The sequence below is a fragment of the Callithrix jacchus genome, chromosome 6 (assembly GCF_049354715.1).
Source record: "Callithrix jacchus isolate 240 chromosome 6, calJac240_pri, whole genome shotgun sequence".
Lineage (NCBI taxonomy): Eukaryota > Metazoa > Chordata > Mammalia > Primates > Cebidae > Callithrix > Callithrix jacchus.
This window is the reverse complement of record NC_133507.1, coordinates 26,625,370-26,646,801: the sequence shown is the minus strand read 5'-3', so window position 1 is coordinate 26,646,801 and position 21,432 is coordinate 26,625,370. Positions and strand designations below refer to the sequence as shown.

At 43.6% G+C, this 21,432-nt stretch overlaps 1 protein-coding gene across 1 annotated transcript; it reads right to left on the bottom strand.

Moving 5' to 3' along the window:
* Positions 1–5,483: 5,483 nt before the first annotated feature.
* Positions 5,484–16,887, bottom strand: MESD (mesoderm development LRP chaperone). Its single transcript, XM_002749195.7, has 3 exons — positions 16,617–16,887; positions 8,579–8,811; positions 5,484–6,779 (listed from the first exon to the last, which is right to left on the bottom strand). The coding sequence occupies exons 1-3, from the start codon at positions 16,824–16,826 to the stop codon at positions 6,521–6,523; spliced, it is 702 nt and encodes a 233-aa protein (XP_002749241.2). The 5' UTR covers positions 16,827–16,887; the 3' UTR covers positions 5,484–6,520.
* Positions 16,888–21,432: the final 4,545 nt, after the last annotated feature.

Sequence of the window (21,432 nt, the reverse complement as noted above, 5' to 3'; positions counted from 1 at the left end):
CTATGATGACAACTATGTGAATATGATGCTCAGAGGTAATGGTCTCAAAGGGAATTTGGCCAAATGAAAACAGCTTGGATAGCCGGGATGGTGTGTTGGTAGATGAATTTCTTTTATAGAGAACTTTTAACATTGCTGGGCTATTATTTTAATAAAAATAAAGATTTCAAGGAGGGTGAATCACTTGAGCCCAGGAGTTTGCCAGCAGCCTGGGCAACATGATGAAACCCCATCTCTACCAAAAAGAAAAGTCATAAAACTCAGCCAGGTGTGGGGGCGTGCGCCTATAGTCCCAGCTTCTCGAGAGGCTGAGGTGGGAGGATAGCTTGAGCCTGGGAGGTCGAGGTTGCAGTGAGCCGTGATTGTGCCACTGTGCTCCAGCCTTGGCAACAGAGGCCCTGTCTCAAAAGAATATTAAAATGAATATTTCCATTCTTACTCTGAACGCAAGAACCTGGGATTCAGGGAATATGAACTTTTAAGCACGAGGACATAAATACCAACCACAGACTGCTGCAGAAGGTGGTGACTCTGCCCCTGGTCCTGCCAGCCCCGCCTCACCGCCTCACCCTAGTCACCCCCTTGACAGATCCTGTCTTTATTTAGAATGCTCATCTTTTATCATTTTTTTAAAAATTTTTTAAATTTTATTTTTTTGAGACAGAATCTTACACCATCACCCAGGCTGTAGTGCAGTGGTGCAATCTCGGCTCACTGCAATCTCTGCAGAGAACCCCTCCTGGGTTCAAGCAATTCTCCTGTTTGGTTTTTTAAAATACTGCATTACAATATTATTTAGTTACCGAGTTTTCTGCTGCCCTTCAAATTGTGTGCCTGAGGCAAGTGCCTCCTGCCCTTGTCCAAAGCCACATACTGCATGACCTTTCCTTCTTCTGCAGCGTTCACAAGAAAGAACGGTTATCGAGAGTGAAGCAAAGAGCACCCCAACCTTTCCCTCCCCTGGGGCAGCCAGGAATCCCAGGTCTGCTGCTAACATGGGGGACTCTCCAAAGTCCTGGCAATCATTTTACCTTGTAAGAGCAATATGGTTCCCACTCCCACTGGGGAGGAGAGCCCTGGTCTGGGACACTCAGGAAGGCCACAGGAGGGCAGAGCCTCCCTGTCAAGCAGGGCCACACACAGCCTTGTCTGAGTCCCTCTCCTTTCCGGTTCAGCCACAGGAAAGCAGAGAGAAGGCAGGACTCCGCCCTGGAACTGCAGCTCCTGGGGAAGCCGACAACGCTCAGATATGGAGGAAAGCAGCCCGGGACAATTCACCCAAAACACTTGCGCAGGCCAAGGTCTGGGAAAAGCTGTGTCTGCTAAGCACGAATGAGAGAGGAAAAAAACGAAGATATGGCAATAGAAGAATGCAGCACACAAATACAGACAGAGTCAATCCTGGGGGAAAATAGAACCCAAGATGAAGATTCTCTAGTTGGATTTTTTTGAGTGACAGAAGTTAGTAAAAACATGAATTTTAATAAAAACAGCTCAACTGTTTTTATTTTTTTAATCTCATTATTTTATCATGAGATAAAAATGGAATATGTAAAAATATAAAATGTAGGCCGGGGCAGTGGCTCATGTCTATAATCCCAGCATTTTGGGAGGCCAAGGTGGGAGAATCACCCAAGGTTGGGAGTTTGAGACCACCATGACCAACATGGAGAAACCCCATCTCTACTAAAAATACAAAATTACTGGGCATGGTGGTGCATGCTGTACTCTCAGCTACTTGGGAGGCTGAAGCAGAATTGCTTGAACCTGGAAGGCAGAGGAGCCGAGAGTGCACCATTGCACTCCAGCCTGGGCAGCAAGAGCAAAACTCCATGTCAAAAAAAAAAAAAGAACCAGAAATATATATATATATATTTCTATATATTTTTATATATACATACATATATATATATATATATATAGAGAGAGAGAGAGAGAGAGAGAGAGAGAAAGAGAGTATCAGAGCTAAAAAATAAATAAATAAAATGATACCCAAGATACCAACACGAAACTAAACAGAAGATACATTTTTCCAAAATAATGGGGGAGGGGGGAGTTGAATCTGCAATTAGAAATTACACATCATGTTCTAGAAGGATTAAAAAAAAAAGATTCAGAAAGAAACCCAACACTAAGACTTTTCCTAGAAAAATTACTAAATGTGAAGAATCAGTTGCGTAAGTAAAAAGGAGCTGAATGCTATTAATTAATTTTCAAAAATTATTCTAAATAATTTAATTTTTCAATTAAAAAAAGAATGAAGAATCCCTAAGGAGTCTGAGAAAAAGCTGTCATAAAGGAAAAAATTTTAAAAATAAGTTACAAAATCCCCCCAAACAAACATAAAAATAAATTAAAAAAGAAAACAGAGAAAAAGCAGTCACTTCTAAGGGACAGGTGGGGTGGCCTCACAGCTCTCCAATGGGGCTGTATGTGGGACGTGCTGAAGGGCAGGGCTGGGCATGGTGACTCACAACTTCATACCAGTGAATCGGAGGCTGAGGCAGGAGGCCTGCCTGAGGATCAGCCCAGGCAACATGGTGAGATGCCTCCATTTCTACAAAAAGAGAAGAAAAAACTAGCCAGGCATGGTGGTGTATGCCTGTAGTCCTAGCTACTTGAGAGGCTGAGGCAAGAGGAGCGCTTGAGCCCAGGCGTGTGAGGCTGCAGTGAGCTATGAACACACCACTGCACTCTAGCCTGGGTGAGAAAGCAAGAGACCCTGTCTCTTAAAAAATAAACAAAAAACTCAAGGTGGGAAAAGCAAGGCTTGGAAATGTCCTACCTGCATGCTGTTGTCCAGCATAAACGGGGACTGCGTGGGTGCAGCATGTGGATATTATGCATCTGTCAGTGTACAAACACTATTAAACGATAATCAGGGACACAGGAAAAAGTTTGTGGGTTCCTTTCCCTTGCCCAGTGGTTAATGCATACTAAGATGTTTAATTTAAAAAAAGAGGTTGAACAGTATAAAGGAAAGCACCAGAAGTACAAAAGCCACAGCAACGCCAGCAAAACCAGAAAGCCTGCGATGAAGGAAACCACGTGTCTATCTAACAGTTTCAAGGTTTCATAGTTGATAATCAAAAGATATCATCCAAATGTATTAGATCACTAGATATTAAAACAAACATGACAAGTCAAATTCGTTAAAAGCATGACATTTCTCCCAGCTATTTGGGAGGCTGTGGTGGGAGGACCAATTGAGCGGAAGTCAAGACTGCAGTGAGTAGTGACCCTACTGCACTCCAGTGCAGGCAAGAGTGAGAGACCCTGTTGCAAAAACAAAAACAAATGGTATTCTTTTAAAACAATTTTTTGTGTTTTTTGAGACAGACTCTCACTCCGCCACCCAGGCAGGAGTGCAGGGGCACGATCTCAGCTCACTGCAACGTCCGCTTCCTGGGTTCAAGCGAGTCTCCTGCGTCAGCCTCCCAAGTAGCTGGGATTACAGGTGTCCACCACCACACTCAGCTGATTTTTGTATTTTTAGTAGAGACGGGGTTTCACCCGGTTGGCCAGGCTGGTCTCAAACTCCTGACCTCAAGTGATCCACCTACCTTGGCCTCCCAAAGTGCTGGGATTACAGGCATGAGCCATCATGCCTGGCCCAACGTTTCTTTTGCTCATGAATCTGCAGACTGGGCAGACTGTTTCTCGGCTAAGCTTCTGTTGACTCCCCTCAGTGTCAACTGGGATGGCTTGAAGACTGGGGCTGGAAATGTTTAAATCGTACCCACATGTCTGTGCCCGGGCTGGGAAGACTCCTGCAGCTGGGTTGGAGCAGGTGGGACCCTTGGGCATCCCTCTCTCCACATGGAACTCTGTACGCAGCCTCTCCAGTATGGTAGCTTCAAGGTAGCCAGTAAGATATGGGTTTACAATCTATTGAATTGGCAAATATGATGCCCATGGCGGGCAAGGGTAGATCTATTGCTGGCAAGGGTAAGCTGACTAAACCACTTGGGAGGGCAACTTGGCAGTACACACCAAAATGCTAAATTCTGTGTGTTCTAATAATTCCACTGCTAGGAATTTACCTTTCAGATATAAACAAAAGCTTACCAAAGCATTTTGTATGAAAATGTCCACTGCAACCTTGAATATATCAGCAAATACTCTGAACACTCCAGTGTTCACCAGCAGGGACCATGCAGTGAAACAGTGGTTCAAACCTCACCGCCTCCCTGCTGATTCGGGACACCGTCAGCTATGGCCGGCACTCCCGCAGCACCTCCCAGCTCACGGCTCACACCTGCTAGGGTCCTCTTCTAATCCTTTCTCCCATGCAACCAGTGTAACTTGGACTGTCTTTCACACCGATCCCATCACAGTTAAAATTCATCAGTGCGTCCCAAATTCCTACAAACCGCCATATACTACACTCCTTCAGCCTGGTCCTGCACTGGACCCCAGCTTCCCCACTAGCCTTCCTGCAGCCTCTCCCTCTGCCACTTATAGCCACAGGGTCTTTGCTCAATCTGTTTCCTCTGCCTGCCTTACTCTATTTCTCCTCTCCTCCTCCTGCCCTCAGAGCCTCTGGCCGTCCCAACTTGGTCAAGGAAGATTCCACACCCTCCGCCCCGCCCCTTTCGCACTTCTAAGTTACCATTGGACGTTACTGACATTTGTCTTCCCTCCCCAATCACTGAGTTTTAGAATAGCAGAGGCTGCATCTACACTGTCCTGGCACCTTGTAGTACCTAGCACATAACACACACACACACACACACGCAAAAACTACCGGCTGAAGCCGGGGCACACTGCACAGGAAACCGTGAGACAGAGCCACACATTCTGACACGGGAAAGCTCCTAACTAGAAACACAAGATACAAGGCGAGTGAAAGCTCTGCTACCTTTTGCTTAATTAAAGCAGTTATCAAAACAGCTGCTTTATATTAGGCCATTATGGCTACAGAGGCCAGTAACTCCATCAAATTGCCCTGAGTAAAACAGAGAAAGCCCATAAACAGGGCGTTTCAGCCACAGCAGGATGCAGGTACTCATTTATGCCACCAGGGTGTGGTGCCCTCTCCCCGCTGCCTGGATTGGCCCTACTCTCAAACAGCTTTCCACTCTGTGAACAGCACCTACAGCAGCTCCAGCTCCAGGTTCAAAATGCAGGGGAAACAAGAAACGCCTCTTTCGGGGACCAGTACCCAGGTACCGTAGATCACACTGGCTTCATCCTGGAGTGGGCATGGTCTGGAGGGGGCGGGGACTGAGGGCAAATGTCCCACTCAAAGCAGAGAACTGAGAATGCAGAGAGTGTGGTTCTTTTGAGGGACATGTGAGAAGCTACCAAAAGGGGAAACAGATGCTATGGGGCCAAAACAAGGATGCCTCACCTTAAGCTGGTAAATGTACCATTTTTGGTGGGTGGGTTGGCGGGGTGGAGGGGGACAAACTGTTAGCAGCTTCTACGGGCAGCAAGAGAGGGATACACTTTTCACTTTGTACCATTCTTTAACACTGACATTTTCTAACCATGTAATGTGCTATTTTTAATTTCTTAAAATCACAATTGAGGGTTTTTTCCAAAGAATTTTAGTTCTTATAAATGACATCTGTATATAAATGTTCTAACTCTTATTCAGAGTAGGCTCTAACATATGAACGGCAAAATCAGACATTAACAGCAGCATGTCATGTTACTCCATACAAAAGCACAGATTTAGGCACTTTATCAAAGAAGTGTTTAGAAATCAATGAGGTTATTGAGTCTTCTGTCACACTCTGCAAAGGTCTCCCTACTTATGTCCTTTAACACTGTTTCATTAAATGGAACACACAACCCGTTGACACCAGCAGTACTTTCCTAAATAAGGAAACAAAACAGAACCCCTAGCTTTACAGACCACACAAAACCTGACGGACACCAAGAGTTCTCTGTTACTGACAAGTACGATTCAAGTCAAAGAAATTCAAAACTACTTAGGATTTCCAGTACCGTATTTTTCGTTCTCTGCATTTCCTGCACAAGTTTTGGATTTACACACCCTGGCTCCTGGCTATATATTTAGATTTCTGAGTTCACAAAGCACATTTTACCTTTACCATAATAAAAATGATGCATATGGCATGAAGAGATTGATTCAATTAAGAGTTTTAAAGTCTTCTCTGATCAGAATTTGCTATCCTTTTGGTTGACAGAAAATAAAAAACACGGACACCCAATCAGAGTAGGTGCTTGGAGGGAAGTGGAATCTCAATAGAGTCGATGACTCACCAGGTGTAAATGGGAAAAAGCAACAGTCACATTTCCATGTAAGGTGATTTTATAGTAAACGTGAATTTGTCAGTGTGCAATATTAATTAGAAAATGTCTGTCTTCTTACTTGAAGCCTATTAAACAGTAATTCTTTGACCACAGACGGGTCATGTGGAAGACCCTTTCTAGAAGAAACTAGAATGTCATCTGGTGTGCAGTTTCCTGAGACCATTCCCACCCCACGAGCTGGGCAAGGAGCCCTCCTTGTCCACCTGACTCTCCGCAGCATGCCACTGCTGCCCCGTCACAGGTCTTCTCTTTTATTCCCAGCTCGACTGTCTTCCTTGGAAGCCCGAGATTTCAGATCTCCTTCCTTCTTCTTTTTGCCCTTGTCTTGCTTTGTTTTATTTTTCTCTTTGCTTCCTCCTCCTTTGCCAGGGTACACCTGGCCCTCCAGAGTTACATCAGCACACCTGTCTTGACTGACCAAAAAGTCCTTGATCTCCCAGGCGTAGCTCCCATCGCGAAGCATGAAGATAGCACGGTCTGATCCCACAATGAACCTTGGGCAGAGAGATGCAATCATACAGTCAGCACATACTAGTAAGGTGCTAATGGGTCAGAGCAATTCTCTGGCACTTACCAAGTTTATTTCAAATTCTACATGAATATTGGAACGAAAAATTTGATTCTCCATACTGGTATCTCATGTATAAAAATATTAGCTTGCTGAACTATTAAACACCCAGCTCAGATCAAAACAGAAGCAGACACTGCATGTTCCTTTGTGGTATAAATGGATGCCCATGTTATGAGCAAGCATTTGTAAACCCTCCCTAGGACACTACAGAGGTGGCTCAGGGGCTGCTGCTGGGGAGGCAAAGAGGCAGCTTCAATATGATCTGTATCAGTTCTATATTCTAGCATGTTCAGTTACAATCTTATGGGACAAAAGACTTCTGCTGATAAAAGTGGAAAACCAATGGCTTAGAGTGGGTCACGGTAAGAGGCTGTGAAGGGCTCAAGATGACACTTGGCTATTGGACAGAAATCCTAGCCCCAGAGCTAGTGGCAAGCAGCCCAGCCCATCCACACTTGAAAGGTCCTAAGGAACAAAGCAGAACAGAATGAGGCCTGGGTGGAGCCAGTGGGCATAATTCTTCTTTTCCTTGAAGACTACACTATATGTTCCCCCTTCAGTTTAAAACGCTCCCACCACACCACAGAGACCAGTGGGGCATCCGGGGCAGACATCATCAAGACATTTATTTCTTCTCTCTAGGTGTCTATTTAAGCTAATTGAAAGCATTCTGCTAGCCAGACACTAAGTATTCCTCCAATTTCTTGTTATTACTTTTATATTTTTTAAACTAAAATATTTGCAGACCCTAAATTTCAGAACTGTTTTTGAGGAAAAAGAAGATTTCTGAAAATTGTACCTCAGGACAATACTGAGCTGTGAAAACTGAGCGTCTTCATATTAAATTAGTTATCCGTTAACAGCATGGTCCAAGCTTTATGTGTGAACGTAGTTACACACAAAAGCAGTCTACTAAGCAAAAACTTCTAGAAGAAGCAAACTGTCAAACTATTAACTAGTTTGTCCCACAAAGAGGCTAAGTTATGCTATCCACCCTTCCGTTCAAATGAAATGAAAGCTAAAGATACAAAAATAAATAAAACTTTACAATCAACTGAGATAATAAAACACACACACACACACCAGGCGGGTGGACCATGCCAGTAATCCTAGCACTTTGGGAGGTTGAGGTGCAAGGATTGATTGAGATCAGGAGTTTAAGACCAGCCTGAGAAACATAGTGAGACCTCGCCTCAACAAAAAATAAAAACAAACTAAATTGTTTTGACCAATAATAAATGCTCTTTTTTATATTTAAAAAAACTAGACAGATAAATACATTTAAAATAAAACCTAGAAAGGAAGGCTGAGGTCCTTGGGAAATACTACCAGAACGGACACTTTGTTAGACCCTCAGGAAAAGCCCCAGCACAGGGCTGGGTGTGGTCTTAAGCCTGTAATCCGAGCACTTGGGGAGACCGAGGTCAGGAGTTCAAAAGAGGCCTGGCCAACATGGTGAAACCCTGTCTCTACTAAAAATACAAAATTAGCCAGGCATGGTGGCATGCGCCTGTAGTCCCAGCTACTCAGGAGGCTGAGGCAGGGGAATCGCTTGAACCAGGGAGACAGATGTTACAGTGAGCTGAGATCGTGTCACTGCACTCCAGCCTAGATGACAAGAGTGAAAATCTGTCTCAAAAATCGTTATCATCATAATTAACAATAATAAAGAACCGTCCCAGCACAGCCTATAATTTTCTCAGCTGGTTGTTGGTGCTTTACCTCTGGACGTCATAGTTGGCATTGAAAAGGCTGCCCTGCCAGAGGCTCGTGATTTCCTCTGTCTCCTTCTCAGTGGGGCTTCCTGATACGGTGACAAACATCATGAGAGTCTTCCCTTTCTTCGTCATTTTCAATATGCTTTCAGGCTTGCTTGGGTCTATCTTTGAGAAGTCGACAGGTGCTGAGGGTCTCTTGTGCTCTGGAAGATCTCCTTCTTCAATGTCATCATCTTTCTATCAGGATGGGGGAAAAGCATCAAACCTATCATCAGAATCTTGCTTTTTAACGGGTACAGGCAGAAACAGCTGCATATGATGCCAGGTGCATGAATATGACTTAAATTACAATAGAAAAAGGAAAACTAGGGGTTTTCTTCCTCTTCAGGCAGCACATACTCCCCACACCCCAGGTTACCAATCACAGGGCGCTCCCAAGTGATGGGTTTCTAGAGCTTTTAAACTCTCATACAGTCCACCCAACATGGTAGGCTGTAAAAATGGCCACATTCTGGTATGGTAATACAATGAAATACTTCACAGCAATAAAGAACAAATACTGACACACGTAACAAATCCCAAAACTGTTAAGTGACAGAAGCCAGGCACAAAATAAGATTTACTATGTAATTCCATTTATTTAAAATTCAAGAGTGAGCAAAACTAATCTAGGGTGACAGAAATTAGAAGACTGTTGCCTGTGGAAGGGGACACAAAGTAGGATTAACTGAGAATGGACACAAGATAACTTTTCTGGGGTGATGGAAATGTTCTATATTTTGACAGTGATGTGGACTGCACAGACATATCCTTTTATAAAAATTTATGGCAGGCCAAGCACTGTGGCTCAGCCTGCAATCCCAGCATGTTGGGAGTCTGAGGTAAGAGGATCACTTGAGGCCAGGAGTTCGAGATCAGCCTAGGCAACATAGTGAGACTCTGTCTCTTAAAAAAACCTTAAAAGTAGCCAGGTATGGTGAAGCACACCTGTGGTCCCAGCTCCTCAGTCGGCTGAGGTGGGAAAACTGCTTGTGCCCAGGAGTCTGAGATCAGCCTGGGTAACATAGTGAGGCTTAAAAAAAATGAAAAAAGTTAGTCTGGTGTGCTGGCAGATGCCTGTAGCCCTAGCTACTCAGGAGGCTGAAACAGGAGAATAACTTGAGCCCAGGAGATCAAGGCTGCAGTAAGCTATAATCAGGCCACTGCACTCCAGCCTAGGACAAAGAATGAGACCCTGCCTCAAAAGAAAGAAAAGAAGGGCCCGAGCGGTGGCTCATGCCTATAATCCCAGCACTTTGGGAGGCCGAGGCAGGTGGATCACGAGGTCAAGAGATCGAGACCATCCTGGTCAACAAGGTGAAACACCGTCTCTACTAAAAATACAAAAATTAGCTGGGCATGGTGGCACGTGCCTGTAATCCCAGCTACTCGGGAGGCTGAGGCAGGAGAATTGCTTGAACCCAGGAGGTGGAGGTTGCGGTGAGCCGAGATCGCGCCATTGCACTCTAGCCTGGGTAACAAGACTGAAACTCCATCTCAAAAAAAAAAAAAAAAAAAAGAAAGAAAAGAAATACTCCATCATTGCACTATATAGTTAGAATTTGCACTCCATGTATACTCATTTCACTTAAATAATAGGCATTGTGCAAAAATATTCAATTCCAGTTAGCAGGTTTGCTTTCTGTAGTGGTACGTACTAGCAATTCTGAAACTATCTTATGTGATCTCTAGGACTGAGAAAGGGAGTAAACATTTTGAGGATAAGGAGAGCCAGAGAGCCAGATTCTTCGTTTCTGGGAAGGAAGTTATAAATATGAAAGGGGGAGGAATGAGCTGTGTGGTATTAGGCTGGAAATGAAGGCATCAGGAGAAACTCACGGTTTTTCATAGATTAGCAGATGAGTAAATAGATGAATCGATAAAAATATTTCAAAGAGACTGGGTTCCTTGGAGAACAGGCTTCCAGGAAGGGAGACAGAAGATGCGCCTAGAATAATCCTGCATTACAAAGTAACAAAGTGCTCAAAGAATTGTGGAACAGGTCCACAGGACACAGAAGCCAACCTGAAGCAGCTCTCATGGGCCAAATCAGAAATAACCTCAACACCAAAATAAATAATAATTTGACTTACAACCTGTCAAACAAAATGAGATGTTGAACCCATACTGATCAAAACAAATGAATAAATTACTACCCATAGAGAACAGCAGCTATATATATATATATATATTTTTTTTTTGAGACAGAGTCTCACTCTGTCGCCCAGACTGGAGTGCAATGGTGCGATCTCAGCTTGCTGCAATTTCCACCTCACAGGTTCAAGTGATTCTCCTGCCTCAGCCTCCTGAGTAACTGCGATTACAGGCACATGCCACCACACCCAGCTAATTTTTGCATTTTAAGTAGAGATGGGGTTTCACCATGTTGGCCAGGATGGTCTCAATCTCCTGACCTTGTGATTTGCCTGCCTCGGCCTCCCAAAGTGCTGGGATTACAAGCATGAGCCACCGCGCCTAATAAATAGAACACAGACTGACAAATAAAAAAATCTTTAAAAGAACCAGATTCTTCCAGTAACCAAAATAAATGAAGAACTGGCGGGGCATGGTGGCTCACACCTGCAATCTCAGCACTTCAGGAGGTCAATGCTGGAAGATCACCTGAGCCCAAGAGTTAAAGACCAGCCTGGGCAACGTATCAATACCCCATCCCTACCAAAAATGAAAAGAAAAAAGAAAAAAAGAAATGAAAGTACTGATTGATACATGCTACAACACAGATAACCCTTGAAAATATGCTAAGCGAAAGAAGCCACATATGAAAGACTACAGATTCTGATTCCATTTATAGGAAATGCCCAGAATAGATAAATTTGTTGAGACAGAAGGTAGATTAGTGATTGCCTGGGGCTGCCTAAGGGGTTGGGAGAAAATAGGGGAGGAGTGGTTGAAGGTTTCTTTTGGGGGTGATAAAAATGTTCTAAAATTGATTTTGGTGATGGCTGTACAACTCTGTGAAGATATCAAAACTAAAATATTCACTTTACATGGGTAAATTGCCTATGGCATGTGAACTGTACCTTAGTAAAGCTGTTACTAAAAAAAAAAAAAAGAAGCCCCTAAATGTCACTCTTATTTGGTCCTTCTGACCAATCTCCAAAGGCCCAAAGCTTAAGACACCATTAATAATGTACTATATTAAAAATAATTTTAGTAATAAGTAAAAAGGAAAGAATTCTACACAGTGCTTGAAGGTGATCCGTGCTGACATCAGACCTCAGATCTGGTTTCAGTTCTACGTAACTAGTTGTGTGACCCTGCCTACAATTTCTTACTCCTCCAGGCCTGTTTCCTCATCTAAAAAATGAAGAGCAGACCAAAGTGATCTCCAAGGTCCCAGTAACATGACTACACGTAACACCCCAACCTTCTTCTCAACTCTGCCACCCTCTCAACTGACATGTTTCTTCCTCATTTTGCTTTGAAAGAGCCACTAATGGTGACCTGCAGGCAGGAGCATGGGCTATGCTGTCAGATGGATGTGCTCCATTATTACGCGGCCTTGGGCAAGTTAGCCCATCTGAAAATAACTTTCCTTACCTATAATGGGAAGGTGGAGGTAATAACAGCATCTCCCTCCTAAGGTTTGTTTGGGAATGTAATGACTTAAAGGCAAGCAGTACTCAGTACTCTATCTGTTAGCTATGACACCGATGACTCCTTAGGCCTCTGTGATCTGGCCTTCAACCACAAACACAGCATGGAAATTACATTCTCGAAGTCACAAAGGACCTCCTTGCCAAATTCACAGGCTGTTTCTGTCTTCATCTTAATTCTCCATAACCTCTGTTACAGTCTCCTTAAAATACTTCAAGACTTCTAGTTGGTTCAATACTCTAGAATATTTATATTTTTCAGACTCATTTCACTAATAATCATGAAATTAACTCAGTAGGTACACCAAGCAGCATGTTTTTTTTTTTTTTGAGATGGGGTCTCACTCCATTACCTAGTTTGGAGCGCAGTGGTGCTGGTGCAATCTTGGCTCACTGCAACCTCTGCCTGCCAGGCTCAAGTGATCCTCCTATCTCAGTCTCCTGAGTAGCTGGGACCACAACTGCACACCACCAGGCCCAGCTAATTTTTTTTTTTTTTCCCGGTAAAGACAGGTTTCATCATGTTGCCCAGGCTGGTCTCCCACTTCTGAGCTCAAATGATTCACCTGCCTCAGTCTTCCAAAGTGCTGAGATTATAGGAGTAAGCCACTAAGCCCAGCCCAGAATTTCTTATATGTCTGTGTGTGTTTCAGTTACAGAAGAAAAAAAAGATTGCAAAATAGTACCCTAATGAAGCTGGAGGACATTATGTTAACTGCAATAAGATGGACACAGAAAGACAAATACTGCACATTCTCATTCTTATGTGGTACCTAAAATAGTTGTGTTCACGGAAGTAGAGATGAGAATTGCGGTTAATAGAGGCTGGGAAGGGAAGGGGAGATAGGGAAAGAGGACGGTGAATGGACATAAAATTACACTAGACAGGAAGAATAAATTATAGTGCTCTACAGTATTGCAGGATGACTATAGTTAACAATAATTTATTGCATATTTTCAAACAGCTAGGAGAGAATTTTAAATGTTCCCAACAGAAAGAAATGATTAATGTTTGAGGTGACAGATACGCTCATTACCCTGAACTGATCGTTACACATTGAATGCATGTATAGAAATACAACTCTGTACCCCCTAAAAATGTATAATTATTATATGTTAATTAAAATTGAGGCATTAAAAAAAAGTCCCCTAGATGCACATAATTATCTAGTTCTACCCCAGTCTGGGTAATCTAACATGATCAGTGTTTCTACGCTGAAAACAATCCAATCTCCACCTTGAAGCAGAGGTGGGGCCTAGGACAAGTGGCAGTCCCAACTCCAGCCCTAGCCCTGCCTCCAGGCCAGTCTTGCATTTTCAGCTGGCTTCATAACTCCTTCATTACTGTCTGTCAAAGTCAACAGGTACAAAGCTCAGCTCCCCTTTCTGCAAATCCTCTTCTTCCTCCCATGGTTTAGATATCAATGATTAAGTGCCATCCACTCAGTAGATACTAAGTCCCAGGAACTCTACATCTATTATCTCCAACCTGCAGAACAATCCTACTAGGCCTCCATTTAATATCCAAAGAAGATGATGCTGGGAGAGGATAAATGATTTTCTCTATTTACGCACATGCAGAAGTGCAAACCACATTTCTGGATCCAAATCCCTCCATTGAACCCTTCCCATTATACCTGGCTATCATAACGTAAAATGAAATAACCACCGCTGGTTTTTCTACACCAACTGAAACTCGAAATTAGTTCTAACACAATGGAAGGAATTCGTACCTTTTCTCCACACATCTGAGGCACAGCCCCTTATTGAAGCACTGTTTCTCACACTACTGGGGAAGGAATGAGGGTATGGATTCAGAGATCATCACAAGAGGAAAAACTGCTTCCTATAAAAAATCACCCACAGAGATGGATACGCTCTCCCACATAAAAATCACTGCTACTGGGCAAAGAAGCTCATGTCTGCAGTGTCTACAAACATTAGCTCATTTAATCCACCTGGCACCCTGGAAAGCAGGGCGTTGTCTGGCTTTACAGATATGTAAAACTAACAGCAAGTAGCTAGTGAGGAGTAAAGTTGAGTTCAAAATCTGTCTTTTTTTTTGGAGACAGAGTATCACTCTGTTACCCAGGCTGGAATGCAGTGGCATGATCTCGGCTCACTGCAACCTCTGCCTCCCAGGTATAAGCGATTCTCGTGCCTCAGCCTCCACAGCAGCTGGGATTATAGGGGGCCGCCACCAAGCCCAACTCACTTTTGTATTTTTAGTAGAGACGAGATTTCACCATGTTGACCAAACTGGTAAAGTGCTAGGATTACAGGCATGAACCATCACACCCAGCTAATCTGTCTTTTTACTACATTATGCGACCCTGGTGGTCACAAAATCAATCAACCACCCAGGCATGGTGCTTCACACCCGTAATACCAGCACTTTGGGAGGCCAATGTGGGAGGATTGCAAAGGACAAGCAAAAACAGACCTGCCAACATAAGGAGACCCTGCTTCTATGAAAAAAATAATTAAAAAAACAAAATCAACCATCAAGTCCTGTTAAAACTATACAAATCTTGGCCAGGCGCGGTGGCTCACGCCTATAATCCCAGCACTTTGGGAGGCCCAAGGCAGGTGGATCAGGAGGTCAAGAGATCGAGACCATCCTGGTCAACGAGGTAAAACCCCGTCTCTACCAAAAATACAAAAATTAGCTGGGCATGGTGGCACGTGCCTGTAATCCCAGCTACTCAGGAGGGTGAGGCAGGAGAATTGCTTGAACCCAGAAGGCAGAGGTTGCGGTGAGCCGAGATCGTGCCATTGCACTCCAGTCTGGGTAACAACAGCGAAACTCCATCTCAAAAAAAAAAAAAAAGTATACAAATCTCTCACATTTTTCCCTTCTCTGCTCCTGCAGTTTCTAGCTTAATCCACGTCTTCCTCACTATCCTTCATTTACATTTCAGTTCACCAACATGTATGGCAGAAAATGGTTCAAACAGGCTCTAAAGCTGTGACAGAATGTGAAACTCAGCTACAATGCTGTGTGATGGGGCACAAGGTATTTAACCTCTTTGTGCCCTCAATGTCATCCTCTAGAAAATAGGGATAAGTACCTCCCTCATGGATGGGGTAAAAGGATTAAATGAGATAACGTGTTTCCTTGGCCTTCAAAGTCTGTTATCTACTGTTAACATCCTGTTATCTACTGTTCCCAGTGTAGTCCTTGTTCATCTCTGCAGCACACTCTTCGACTAGCTCAGGGTCTGAGTGGGTTCAGGGGAGGATTTCTCATGAGATGATGTTCTCACTCTGGTAGATCAAAGGCTTCATTTGCAGGAGTCCAAAAAGAGACAAGGAGATTGCAAGGGAGACAGTGAATGGGGAAGTTCTCTCTATACTCAAATCTACGCCAATCTTTCCATCAGCTGCTGATAAACCAAGCCTGCATTCTTCTAGTCAGAGGCATCAGGTGGTATTTTAAACTCGTGTCTCAAAGTCTTTCCCTCCTCCCACAACACACAGAGATAATCACAAAATAACAAAACATCCGGGTTCGATGGACTCTTAGGAATCACTCAGTAAAACCTCCTCATGTTACAGATAAGGAAACTGAGGCCTAGAAACTAGACATAAACTGCCCAAGGTTACACAGCTGTGCAAGTCAACCAGAACAGTACAACCACCGTAGGAAGGGGAAAAAGCAGCAATGTGGTTTCAGCCAGTAATCTTTACCTTAAAAGCTTATTACACACTCTTTGTAACTGCACACTCCAGTGCATCCAAGTGACAAACAAGAAAACTTACTCTCCTCTGAAAAACAGCGTGAGTTCCACAATACAGAGCCACTAGCCATTACTACTTCTCCCACCAGTAAAATAAATCCACCCGCAAAAATCACAAAATTCCCAGCAGGGACATATACCAAAATAGGAAGTCTAAATTCTACTGACTGAGAAGACAGCTGAGATAACCATCAAGGAAGATAATCTTCACCGCAACCCACTCACCCACCCACTCACCCCAAAACAAGGAAAATGAAGGAAACTTTCCTTAGTAGAGTGGGAAAGGTCTCTCTCTCCGTTTGCAGGGCTCACTGACTGCAAGGATCAGCGCAGAGAGAACCAGGGCACTGAAGGGTGATGGGAGAGCGAGGCTGAACAGAGAGGGGCTGACCCGTGACTGGAATGGCTTGAGAAGTAACGGGGAACAGGGCACTGGAATGAGAGAGGGCTGGAGCGAGGGTCAGCAGGGCGCGGGGGTCAGAGGAGGGATGGAGGGTCAGCAGTGGCTTCAGTGGGTCAGTAAGGATTCAAGGCATGAATAGAGGAGGTTAAGGGGTCAGAAAGAGCACGAAACGGAATGGGTAAAGGGTCAGTAGGAACAGGGTCGGGGAGAAAAGAGCCGGGAGGGTGCGCGCGCGCCGCGGACCTCCCATTGCTCCAGAAGACGCGCCATGTCTGCATCATTGTAATCGCGAATATCCTTCTTCTTCTTCCGGGGAGGTGGGGTAGACTCGTCGGGCGTCCCGGACGAGCCTTCGGCCGTGCAGGCCCCAGGCGGTGGTAGCAGCAGCAACAGCAGCAGGTCAGAGGCACAAAGCAGAACCACGGCCTTGCGTGCCCAAGTGGAGGCCGCCATTTTTGCCGCGCCGCAGCCGCGCTGACCCGACCTACGCCGGCCGACCGGCCGCCCGGGCCCCGCCCCCAGCCCTAGCCGCCAAGGGACCGTACCTCGCGTACGCCTCCCGCCCCACCTCCCCGTGGCCCCGCCTTCCGCCCGCGCGCTAGCCTACCAGGCCCCGCCCCGTCCCATTTCCTCGGCCCCGCCTGTGGAATCCCCGCCCCTTCGCCATCTTGGCCCCGCCCCACAGGGTCCTCCCCTTGGTCCGGCTGGGTGGGTCCCCGAGTGCTCTTTTTCGTTTTCTGTTGAAGGCCGACCTTTTTCTCTAGAACGCACAGACCAGGTCCAAATGTGCCTTCAGGACCTCCAGGAACTACTCAGCGTTCCTGGAGATCTCAGTTTCTCTCATGTGAAATGAATTGGAACTGGAAGTTTTGGAGGCTGCCTCAGCTCTAAAAAAAGCCCATTTCTGGATGTCAGATCTTTATCCTCAGTCTCTTGCAGTTTCCTTTGAGAACAGCCAGTTAAAAAGAAGGTAGTGGCAGGTAGGGCAAGTATTTTCAGAACGGCATAAATAGGTCGGGCCCATTCTTTTCTCATCATTAGAGAGGATTCAGTTCAACCAGATTTTAGCATTTGTTGTCTCCTAAACAACAAATTTTTTTTTTTTCTCAAAAAGATCATTACTATTCATTAAAAAGAAAGCTTCCCTTTCTTTGATTTCAACCTAATACTGTAGGTTCTGACTAATCCTTTTCAAGGCTGAATCACACTACTTTTTGTTTCATAAAAAGATTCTGGCCAGAGACGCTTTGAGATTCTTCTTGTTTCAAAGGGCTCATCAGCTGATGTCTTTAAAATGTTTAATTACATAAGAAGACCTTTAAAAAACAAAACAAAAAAGGCTGCACAGTGGCTCACGCCCATAATCCCAGCACTTTGGGAGGCTGAGGTAGGATGATAATTTGACATCAGGAGTTTGAGACCAGACTGGGGAATAAAGCAAGACCCCCATCTCTTTTAAAACAAACAAACAAAAAAAAACCCTTTCATTCTTTATAGTGCTGCACAGTTTTATTTGGTGTTGTTAAGTATTAAGTTATTTTCCTATGGATGGGCATTCACTGCCAGTTTTTCTGCTATTACTACAAAAAGCTATAGTAAACCTCCTTATTCAAGGCTTGTTTGCATAGGATTAGTAGGCTGCATATAAAAGAAAACTGACTTGTAAAAGGGGCTTAAACAAGATAGATGGTTTTGTTGTGATTGATTTTTTCTTTCACATAATTAATGGAAACTTGAATCTAGGGCTGGTATGGTGGCTCCTCAGCCATCTGGTACTCAGCCTCTTCCTCATCCTTCTATCATATTGGCCTGTGACTTCCACCATCACAGTCACAAATTTCCGATGGCTTCTGGAGCTCCAATCATCAAGATGACATTCAACCAGAGGAAGGGAGAAGGAAGGCAGGCCAAACCAGGCACACCTTTCAAATGGAGTCAATTTCTTTGAGCACCCTACTTGAACACTGCATACATTTCTGTTTACATCTCATTGGCTGGAACCTAGCTCTCCAAGGAAGGCTGAGAAATTGTCTTCTAGCTGTATACACTGTCATCTCAAATAAAATTAGGATTCTATTATAAAAGGGAAAGAATAAAGTGGAGGTTGAGTGGACAACTATGCCTGCCCCTTCATGCTTAGGACAAATGCAATTTAAATTCTCTCACACTGTAGGAGTGGCTGATATTCTGCATATTCGTGTATGCATCTGTATGTAAATTTGCTAAGCTACGACCTTTCCTATGGACATTGAGCAGAAACAACTCATGAGAAAAAGATTTTTTCTTTTCTTTTGTGAAATCATAGGGGAGATGTCATGAGCTTTCTCCCCAGAGCACATTGCTCCACCCAGTGGCTTGGAGCCCTATCCTGGTGCAGTCATACTAAAAAACATGCACAGCTGTGGCCCATCATGTGCTCTGTTGGGAGGAGTCACCCTGGTAATTCATATTGCCAGCTTCAAAGTTAAGGGGCAAAAGTGCTGGGATTCTTGGCCCACAATATCTAGAATAAAATCATTGAAAGTTTTACAGAAATTGTTGGAAATGTGTAGAAAGTTTCAGGGCTACTGACTTTTCTTCTGAGGAAATCAATTCAGTATATATAATCCACTGATGTGAAAACATCTGGATCAATTGCATTTTCAATATTTGGACATTTGAAACTTATCTTAGTGTTTAGAACTTGATTCCATTCAACTCTGGGGGGAATTTTATTTACTAAGGACCTACTGTTAACCAAGAATCAGGTGAAGCACTGATGCAAAAACGAATATAATGAGAGTCTTACTCTCAGAATTTTGAACTGGCAGAGCAGATAAACAATATGCAGTAAATTTCATGCAGATTACAGGAGATCCAGGCCCAAAGGGATAAGGTGATGATGATGATAATGTCCCCATTTTAAATAAGAGGAAATTCTGGTTATAGAATTACACAATTTGTCTGAGGTTGCACAGTTACTACAGGAGCAAGGCAATAATCTGAGCCAAGGTGTACTGGCCAACAAGGTCCAGTCTTTCATGGAGTCTTTCTTCCACCACAGCATGATCTAGGTTAATCAGTGAAGCACTCAGGAGAGTTAAATTGGGAGCCACATGGAAAATGGACTGAAAAGTCTGGAGCCAGAAGCACTCAGATGGGACAAGAGTCTGTACCAGGGCCCAGGTGGTGCAGTGCAGGCTGGAGAGGACAGATGTGAAAGATTGTGTGTTCATGGCCTAAGTAAAGCCATGAGTCTCTTCAGTGCTCTGGGATTAATACTAATCCCACCTGTAATTGCTTCAATGACTGTGGATGATAAAGCTGAATCTTGGATCTAATTAGTGTCTTAACCTGAGCTCATTCTGGCATGCATCATTCCACAACAGAGGAGGGTGAAGCAAGACTTTCTAGCACTATTTGGAAGCAGGCAAGAGTAATATTCAAAATACTGAAAAATTGAAAAGCACAATTACCAATTAATCAGAAATGAGGCCGATGAGCTGATGTGTGCAGTACCCATTTTGCCAAACATTAACCCTCTAATGACTGACTCATGGGAAGGCATAGGAGGAGGGACCTGGCTGGGGATGTGGTGATAGAGGTAATGAGTATTTACCATTCTGCACGTTAGCTGCTTTTTAATCCAATGTAAGAACAGAGGTACTGCATATTTCCTGGGTTTTGCAAGCCCCTACATTTACTCACTTAAAAAATTTAATTACATAGAAAGACATGAATCATTCATTATAGTTGTTAAATATCGGTAGCAACCAAGTGGTTGCCTTTTGTTGCAATTTCACATTTTCAGTAGAGAATGTGATTGGTCCAGTCTGGGGCAGGTGTCCATTCCTGGTCACCACCAGTATTTGTGAACAGAAGAGCATACTCACAGAGTTAAACATAATAATTAAAATTTGTGTTTTCCAGGCTGGGTATGGTGGCTCATGCCTATAATCCCAGCACTTTGGGAGGCTGAGGTAGACAGATCACCTGAGGTCAGGAGTTTGAGACCAGCCTGGCTAACAGAGTGAAACCCTGTCTCTACTAAAAATACAAAAATTAGCTGGGTATGGTGATGTACACCTGTAATCCCAGCTACTCAGGACACTGAGGCAGAAGAATCGCTTGAACCCAGGAGGGGGAGGTTATATGAGCCAAGATTGTGCCATTGCACTCCAGCCTGGGCAACATCTCAAAAAACAAAACAAAACAAAGACTTATATTTCACAAACACCATGAAAAACAGTTAAAAGGCAAATAATAAAGTGGGAGGCAAACTGCATCATGGCAATATACAAAAATATCTTACAAATCAACAAGAAAAAAATGAACACCCAAATGAAAAATGGGCAAAGACATCAATAGGTAATTCCCAAAAGCATAGATATAAATAGCCAATTCGCATATGGCCAAAACAAAACAGAGAATCTCTCTAGTATCCAAAAATGAAAATTCAAACATGTTATAATTTTTAAATTATCAGTTGGTCCTGGGTAAAAATACAGACAGCATACACTGTTGGCAAAGCTGAGGAAATACGCCTTCTCATTCACTTCTTGGGAGATGGAGTTTTCTGCTTGAAAATTAGGTGAAATGTATCAACCCCTTGCCTATCCCCACAAGAAAGTGCATAATTTGATTAGCAATTCCACTTCCAAGAACTTGACTCTGAGAAAATGGACAATGAAAATAATAGTAATGATAATAACATTGAGCACTTACTATGTGACAGGCACTCTTCTGAATGCTTTATGTGTATTTCTTCACTTACCCATTGTAACAATCCTATAACACTCTCCGTAAGTGGAGAAAACAAGAACAACTCTAAGTGTTTCAAAAAGTTGATTGTAAAATCCACATTTACAGTTGCGAGCTGTAGTCCACACATACAATGGATAATATGCAATCATTAAATATAGATATATAGATATATATTTGTTGCTACTAAAGATGTTCAGTTTATACTATTAAATGATTTTAAATGCTATTAAAATTATGCAGATATATATCTATGTATAGGAAAACAGCTGCAAATATGTATAAGATGGCTGTCTCTAAGCAGTGAGATTCTAAAATA

Bases quoted from the DNA above. Each gene is read 5' to 3' on its own strand.
- MESD (XM_002749195.7), bottom strand. From the start codon at position 16,826: ATGGCGGCCTCCACTTGGGCACGCAAGGCCGTGGTTCTGCTTTGTGCC. The intron at 8,812-16,616 runs GTCCGCGGCGCG...CCATCCTGATAG, and splicing joins GTCTTCTGGAGCAATGGGAG to AAAGATGATGACATTGAAGA. The intron at 6,780-8,578 runs GTAAAGCACCAA...TCTCTGCCCAAG, and splicing joins GCCAACTATGACGTCCAGAG to GTTCATTGTGGGATCAGACC.